The sequence below is a fragment of the Pistacia vera genome, unplaced genomic scaffold (assembly GCF_008641045.1).
Source record: "Pistacia vera cultivar Batoury unplaced genomic scaffold, PisVer_v2 Contig158, whole genome shotgun sequence".
Lineage (NCBI taxonomy): Eukaryota > Viridiplantae > Streptophyta > Magnoliopsida > Sapindales > Anacardiaceae > Pistacia > Pistacia vera.
In genome coordinates, this window is record NW_022195663.1 from 1,366,790 (window position 1) to 1,375,768 (window position 8,979).

The 8,979-nt window shown below is 35.1% G+C and overlaps 1 protein-coding gene across 1 annotated transcript; it reads right to left on the reverse strand.

Moving 5' to 3' along the window:
* Positions 1-1,063: 1,063 nt before the first annotated feature.
* LOC116124930 (putative RNA-binding protein YlmH) lies at positions 1,064-5,364 on the reverse strand. The gene is made up of 11 exons (XM_031410685.1): positions 5,325-5,364; positions 5,044-5,231; positions 4,751-4,854; positions 4,505-4,636; positions 3,878-3,951; positions 3,669-3,774; positions 3,169-3,237; positions 2,662-2,726; positions 2,474-2,572; positions 1,645-1,744; positions 1,064-1,571 (listed from the first exon to the last, which is right to left on the reverse strand). Exons 2-11 carry the CDS (start codon positions 5,198-5,200, stop codon positions 1,509-1,511), a joined length of 969 nt encoding a protein of 322 aa, XP_031266545.1. The 5' UTR covers positions 5,201-5,231; positions 5,325-5,364; the 3' UTR covers positions 1,064-1,508.
* Between the last annotated feature and the right edge of the window lie 3,615 nt (positions 5,365-8,979).

Sequence of the window (8,979 nt, forward strand, 5' to 3'; positions counted from 1 at the left end):
TTATTTTTCAAGTGATTTTGGTGTGTTATTTTATTACTTCAAGAAAATAGGGATATTAGAGGAAATTAAATATACATTTAAAAAGTATATTCATATTTATGTTTCTTTCATCTTTTATATTTGGGTAATATTACACTGACAAACACTTCTCACTAACTTTCTCTCACAAACACAACGTGACAGTTCACAATTAGTCAACTTGCATGAGTCATGCCTGTCCAACAATAGGTCCCACTTGACCAAGCTAATTGCGAGCTGCCACATGAGTTAGTGAAAGATGTTTGTGAGGCTAGTATTATTATTTATATTTACTTGATAGAATCATATTCTATTATATAATATTCATCCTAATCCTTCCCTAGTTTAGAAAATAGGGAAAAAATAATTAAATAAGAATAAGTTACATAAATACATTTACCAATTATTTTTATAGATATAATGTATACATTTACGAATAAGCAGTTTTTTGGTTTGGTTTCAGTTCGATTTTCCGGTTCGGTTTGGTTTTGGTTATTTTTTTCCACCCCTAATATTAATCCTTTTGTGTAGCACTCCACATCCTTAACTTTAATTCGTACAGAAATGGATATCCCAGATACAAATTAAAATTCTAGCCTACAATAATTATGCATTACAATTTTATTCTGAAATGTCAAATGATCTTTAATTGGTACCCTAGAATTTTAAATGAATTGATGGTCTCAAAATGAATATAATTAAGTTGACTTCAATTTTTATATGGATATGACCTAAATAATCTTCTATTTTCTTAATAATAATTGGGGAAAAAAAGAAGATAAACTTGAACTATAATTTGAGGCATCTAATACACACTTAGCATTAACTAATCCACGAAATTGTTTACTTTAACAGTTCTATATGAAAAAGAAAATAAAGTTTCATCATACATCCAAACACCAAAAGAGAAAAAAAAAAAATTAATATTTTCTTTAATTGATGTTCAAAACATGTACATTTGTTCAAACAAAAACAAAATGGAAGGTTTAACATATTGTGTGAACAAAATTAATGGGATCGAAAAATAAAATAAAAGATGAGAGTATAGTTTAAATGATAAATTTGTTAATATAAAAAAATAAAATAATTACAACATTTTACCGGGTACAGCTTGTTTTTCCCATTTTCTTCCCTACCATTAGTCCTTTATGCAGCTGCTGGGTTGAGTTTCCATAAGACCCCCTCTGGTTTCTGCTTCAAAGAAGAAAAACCCATATCTATGTTGGATAATTACTTGATTTTGAAGGGTCAGAAAGAAGAGATAAAAGATAAGTTACACAGCGATAGGGCACGATTAGGGTAATCAAGCTCAGAAATCATGCTCTTGTACAATGTTAAATAACCACTTGACCCAAAATAACTAAGTTGGCAAGTAATGGCTCGACACTGGTTTATATTACGCTCTAACATGTTGAGTGAAGAAACATGTAATCTAGATGACAGCCACTGGTTCAGCTCGATGATCATGAAACAACATGCGCCGAGGCTTCCTACAAATACTGTATGAGCTCAACTGCAAACTTTCCTTTCCTTGTGGAGTTTATTTCTCCTATCTGGACAACAGCAAAATACAGTTATATAGAAATTTGATCCCAGAATGGTGTTTCATCAAAGTTGTAAACTCACCTTCAGTCTTCCTTTGCCACTAACTGAGACAACATCACCAGTCTTGAGAGTAGTACCATTTTTTGTAACGGTGGTCCAATTGACTCGCACATCCCCGCTACTGCCAAGGACAGAGAATTTTAGCCATGTCTCAGTTAAGTTTTCCGTTTCACATTTTAACTTTAGGGTCATGATTCATGAAGTTCAGTGAAATTAAGAACTGATTCATTTTGGCATTCCTACACTCAAATTGCTATAAACTCGGATGACATGTATAAAACAACTTATTACAAAATGAATAAATAACTACATGAACAGAAAAGATCTAGCCAAAAGCGAAGATGTATTGATTCAAAAAGAGATGACTGGTGCAATAAAGAATTCAGCTCCATTAATTTATGTTCAATGTGAAGAATGGTAAAAGATGCAGATAGACATTAGTTAGCATGTCTTTCCTAAGCTCTCCCTATCTCTTAGACTTCAACCAAAAGTACTATTATTAATTTTTAATTCTCACATTCTGTAGATACTGGAGTAAAAATCAAGTTTTGCTTTGAATAATTGAAAAAAAAAATGCACACTCTTTCATTATCATTCATTTTAGAAGAGATGAACCCAAAAAGCCAGAGTAGAAGGACCAAACTGAAATTGAGTAGCCTGCACACAGTAGTAGTATCCTAAAGTTAAATGTCAAGCTTATGGATGTATGTACAATGAACTTGGCAACCGTCTTTTTAAACAGTAAAACCAATATCAAGGAAAATTATTAGAACATACAGAGAGAGATGAAAAATTGAATATAGTAACATAATATCAGGAATAGATTCTGTATAAGCAAAGTAGGTTGTACCTGATCAAATTAACTAGTTTTGACCGTGATATCTTAAAACCTGCACTAGCTAGGGCATCAACCCTCAGTGATGCTTCTATGGTTTTGAATGACTTCGTCCTGTAAATTTGAAGGTGTCACACAGTCATTGAAAAATACCAAATGAAGAGTATCACGGAAATTAAAATTACCAAAATAATGGTTGCAACCTTGGTGGTTCATATTCAAGAGCAAGCAATGGTATCTTTGTACAAGAGACTGAAACGTTACCAACCTGTATGGGGACAAATGCATTAGAGATGGTCAAAGAAACACAGCAACACTGAAAGCACTTAAGCACTGTGGTCTGCAGCAATATAAGTACTATAAACATAATTATTTTGCATTGGGAAATTGCCAACATGCTAAGTCATATCTTCTTTGAAGCCAGACTGTATTGCATTATTTCATACCCCACAGTACATTTAACCCTTTGCCACTAAATAACTGAGAGGTGAAAAAAATATTTATGTACTTGTAAGACCAAAGAAACCAAATAAAAAATGACCAACATATGGTTAATGTGGTGAGGCAAAGCAGAAACTAGGGTAGTTGTGGTAGTAATGTTCCTTACAGTTAATTCCAAAAAGTGGAAAAGAAGGGAATTTTTAAATTTTTGTTTACCAAGAAAGGTTGAGGTAATTTAAGAGAAAGAATTTATGAAAAGTAATTCCCACCTTCTCCAGTGATGATATAAGATAGTCAGCGAGTTCTGGAACAACTAGGATTTGAGCCCCCTTTTCTCCCTGAACAATAATCAGAATAAAAAAGTATATTAATTAACTCAACCCAACAAGTCCCTACCCCACATTTTGGGGTTGACTATAATTAATCACAACATTAAATTATCTTTTAAATTTATATTTAAAAGTTCCCATTACGTGTTGACAAGGTTCCAGCAAGGTGTCCACAATAAATTGGACAAGTTCAAAGTGATGAACATGATAGAAGCATGTCAAACACATGTTCAAGTATATAACTGCATAACAAGCATTCAAAACAGATAGCTACTACATTACTGTGCAAATGATGTTTAGGTAGTTAAACATGTAATCTGAACCAGGTTAATTAAGGATTTGTGTGAAGGAACTAAGACAGCCTTCTAGCGCTATAAGCCAATCTGTGTCAAATAAAGAGAGCCTAATGTGAGCGACATGAAACAAAATGTAGATAATACCTTTAAGATAATATCTCCAAGCTTTTCCCTAGCAATCCCGGTGCCCAGAATAGCACCAAGGAAGTCACCATGAGAACAAGGTTCAAATACAAAATTTCCTGTGATACTGGATGAAGAAGTAAAATTTAAGACGATAGAATGGAATATTCATATTACTGATGCCCTAAATGCTAGAAGAGTTTGAAAAACGAGGCAATAAAATAACTTACCTCAATGCTGCAACTACATCTGGATCACTTGTCAATGCTTCCGGATGTCCAACAGAAATCCGGCATCGCTCGGCCTAGACATTTGGGAGGGTATATTAACATATAATCAGAAAACAATTCTATGCCTACTACTTAATGTCAGATAAACCATTTATCTGACTACGAAAGAGAATACATGCAATTACATTCAAATGAAAGTTGTGCAAACTACAACAGCAATCATCCATAGACAGCATTATTACATGGTTCACAGTTATATTTGTTTCACTGAGAAAATGAAGTGTGAAACCACCCCAAAGTTTTCTACAGAAACCTACCCTGTGATGCCTTGCCGTCCCACTCTTGAGATGAGATACTTTCACTTCAAAGTTCAACACACTTTCTAATATTCTCCCCGGTATAGGTTAACATAAGGAAATAATCATGTGAACCTCAAGTTCATGGGAATGCTAAATGTGAAACCAAAATTTAAGTGCATTTGATCCTTAATTGTTAAACCATCTTACAATTGAATTCCAATAATTTCACACTCTCATAAATATTTCAAATGAAATGCACTTTTTTCATTTGAAACAATCAAATACTCAATTCATTTGAAGACTTATTCACAGCCAAAATTTATCGAACCTGAGGGTATCCTCCCTGAGCAACTGCTTTAACATCAGCTAATTTTTCCAACACTATCATTGATTCCTTCAATATTGGAGGGGTAACAAAATCCGTGTGTAGAACTCCTCTTCGTAAGGACGCCCGTTTCGCCTAAAACAAACAACAAAACACACACACACACTAACAAATTCTTACTAACTCACAAAAAGGCCTTAATCATTTCCAGCTCAATGAAGTCAAAGTTCTTAAAAATTTCCTTCTTACCATTTCAAGAATATACTTCACTTCCTCAATGGAACTTTTATCTCCAACACCCTTAACTAAATCATCCACATCACCCTTTATAGCTTGAGCAAGGTGACATATTCCTGAACAAAGAGAATAGCAATTCAACAAAATAAAATCAAAATTCTTTCTTTTCTACACGAACAATAAAAAAATACAAATTTTTTTTTTTTTTTTTTTCCTTCTTCACTAAGTTTAACGCTTTGCTGAATCATAAAGCTCAATAGATGACGTATGTCAGCAATTAAGCCAATTGGGTCTGTATAATTTACCTGGTGAGTGTTGTTTGAGTGAAGAGATGAAAGTGAGAGAAGTAGAAGTTGGGTGAAAAGAGAAGGTGTGAAGAGGATGAGAGAAAGAAAAAGCTTGAAATGCTCTTCTAGCAGTGAAGCCGTTGGCAGCCATGGCTAGTGTGCGTACTGCGCTCATTTCCAGTTGCAGGCGCCGGAGACGACAAAGCCTTAGATAAATTTTTGCGTTTACAACTCGGGCTGATTATAAGATAATCAATAAATTTTAAAGAATTTTATTTAAGAATGTTTTATAATATTACCTGAGATTTCTGAAAATTTTCAAGAGTAAACGACCCTCGATATTTTTTAGTTTCTAACAAATTTAATGATTTTCTTTAAACAGAAATCTAATTTTTAACTAGAATCTGAACAAATTCATGAACTTCCCCCAGTTTTCAGATTCTTTTTTTTTTTTTTTTTATACTAAAGTGAATCAATATTCTCATTTCTTATTATTATAATTATATGCTCAGTTGCTCACTTCTATTAAAAATTATTTGCTCAATTTGTATTTGCATTTCCAAAATTCAGATTTTTTTTTTTTTTATNATAGGGTGTAAATGGGTCTTCAAGAAGAAGACTGACATGGATGGCAACGTGCATACTTATAAAGCACGGCTGGTTGCCAAAGGTTTCAAACAAATTCATGGCATTGACTATGAAGAAACCTTTTCGCCGGTTGCCATGATTAAATCCATCCGGATTATGCTTGCAATTGCTGCATATCATGACTATGAGATTTGGCAAATGGATGTCAAAACTGCTTTCCTGAACGGAAACCTTGAGGAGGATGTGTATATGACACAACCTGATGGTTTCGTTCTTGATAGTCAAGCTAATAAGGTATGCAAGTTGCAGAGATCCATTTATGGACTCAAGCAAGCTTCAAGGAGCTGGAACATTCGTTTTGATGAGGCCGTAAAAGAATTCGGTTTTATCAAGAACGAAGATGAGCCCTGTGTTTACAAGAAAGTGAGTGGGAGCGCAGTAGCATTCCTAGTGTTGTATGTCGATGACATACTTCTGATCGGGAATGATATACCGAACTTGCAGTCGGTAAAGACTTGGTTATCCAAGTGCTTCTCCATGAAAGACTTAGGGGAAGCAGCCTACATCCTTGGTATAAAGATCTATCGTGATAGATCGCGTAGGTTGCTTGGCCTAAGTCAGAGTGCATATATTGACAAAGTACTGAAACGATTCAGTATGGAAGAATCCAAGAAAGGATTTCTTCCGATGTCACATGGTGTTTATCTCTCTAAGGAATTGTGTCCTAAAACACAAGATGAGAGAGATAGGATGAAGAGGATCCCATATGCATCAGCAATTGGATCCATCATGTATGCCATGCTATGTACTCGGATTGATGTCTCATGTGCTTTGAGCACTTGTAGTAGATATCAATCGGATCCAGGTGAGCGTCACTGGATGGCTGTCAAGAATATTCTTAAGTACCTGAAGAGGACTAAGGATATGTTCTTGGTTTATGGAGGGGAAGATGAGCTCACTGTAAGAGGATACAGTGACGCTAGTTTCCAAACGGACAAAGATGATTATCAATCCCAATCAGGGTTTGTATTTTGTCTCAATGGGGGTGCAGTGAGCTGGAAGAGCTCCAAGCAAAGCACTGTAGCAGACTCTACAATAAAGGCTGAGTATATTGCATTGTCAGATGCGGTCAAGGAGACAGTCTGGATTAAGAAGTTCGTTACTAAACTTGGTGTGGTTCCCACGATTGTTGATCAAATAGACATTTATTGTGATAACAATGGAGCAACCGCTCAAAGCAGGGAACCACGGTCTCATCAGAAGTCTAGACACATACTCAGACAATTCCATCCCATCAGAGAGATAGCTAAAAGGAAAGATGTGCAGATTAGTAAAGTGCATACTGACGATAATCTCGCAGATCCACTAACAAAGCCTCTGTCGCAGCAGAAGCATAAAAGGTACTTGAGATCATTTGGTATTAAATACACGAATGATTGGCTGTAGTGCAAGTGGGAGATTGTTAAAATAGATACCCTAAAGCCAATCAAATTATTATAGAATTGACTATTTGTAATAATTTCATTGATCAATAGAAGGCATTTTATACTATATCGCGTAAATCATCATTGTATGTATTGATGACGAGGGTATCAAGTGTTTCAAATCTTGATAGTGAGAACCCTATGAGCACATATGGTGGCCATTCTAAAAACATCCGTAGCCCTAGTATTATTCTGAAGTAAGGGCACAAATAATACGGTAAGGCTATCATAGTGTTCAACGACCTTGTTGAAAGGCAGTGACTGATCTCACTTGTCAAGGTTGTTTGGTGACAACCTGGTGCATCACACGGGTGCTTGCTGTAGGCAAGTTCACTGGACTAACCCACCAGAGGATTCCATATGGATGGTAACCCAAGTATCTATGGAACAAATCCTCTAACGAATGGTAATGCATGTGATCCTTAGACTTGAGATCACCGGAGTGCCTTGTGCACCCATTGGTGCAGTTTGACACTAGCCTAACATAGTTCTATTCAGAGCTGTCAATATGGTGGTGATTGGTTGCATCAAGGAGTGTATCAAGACTATGGTGGATAGACAGAGGATTCATCACTCCCGGGTACAAGAGAAGTTATCTCACGGCACAATTCAGTAAATGGCAATGACACTAAAACTATGGCCACAGTAGGATTGAGTTGTTGCTCTACCCAGTTTATAATACAGGTCACTGGTCCAGTAACTGAATACATAATATCGAGAGTAACCGGAGGTTGACTGTAATGCTTTCTTTCTAGCTAGTATACTCGTAAAATAATTAATAAATCTCATTAACAATATATATAAGAAAATACAAATATATACAAGTAACAAAGTATGGGCCTATATTTAATTTTTGTTTATATACAAATATTTACAAAATATACTCAAAATAGCAATGTGCCAGTGTAGCCCAACCCATCCATTGCGCGATGTTCTGTGCGACCGCAACTCACCTATTAACTGCAAAAACATTAAAAACAACAGAGTGAGTACTAATTGCTCAGTAAGTAAACCCGCTATGCTACCCTTCTCTCTCCGCTGCTTAAAATTCCAAATTTTCTTTCCTTACATCACATTTCCCGATTATTCTCTATTCTTTCCCTGTTCTTTCTTTATTTTTTCTCCGTTTTGCTCTCTGTTTTCTAAATTTTTTCACTACCCATGATAATGAGCATGGTATTATGCATATTCATGATGCAAATGCACAAATGCATAAATTATGCATTTTCTTTTCTATTCTTCTTATTCTGTTCTTCTGTTTCTTTTACTTTATTTCTTTCTTTCTTTTCTATTCTTTCTATTCTTTCTTTCTTTTCTATTCTTTCTTTCTATTCTTTCTATTCTTTCTTTCTATTCTTGTCGATCGAACTCCGTTGAGGCATGGATTTGGAGCCTTGGCCGTGTGAGTGAATTCTCTAATTCTGGTTATAGTCCTTATCCACACACACTTCTAACAAACTGTACATTTCTTCTTTCTGAATTCTAAGGCCGCTCACTAAAGGCGGCGTGCATGTGGGACTATGTCACTCACGGGCTCCCCACTGCAACAACCCTCTCTTCTTTTTTTTATCTTTTTACACTTCTTTAGGTAAAATTTCAGATTTGAATACCTTTAATATTCTCATTTATTTCTATTTTCTCTTTAACATATTTTAGGGCTTTTTCATGCTCTTATGAATATATATGTATGTAGATGGTTTCATGCTTATAATTCTTTCTAAATTTACATATTTAAATGCAATTATGCATTATGGAATGCCAACATGTCATTCGCTACCATCTACAAGCACATCCCAAGGTAACACATAATCATACTCATACATGCACTTCCCCTTGGCATATCATCAAACAATTCATGTGCACAAATCAACACTAATTTGGC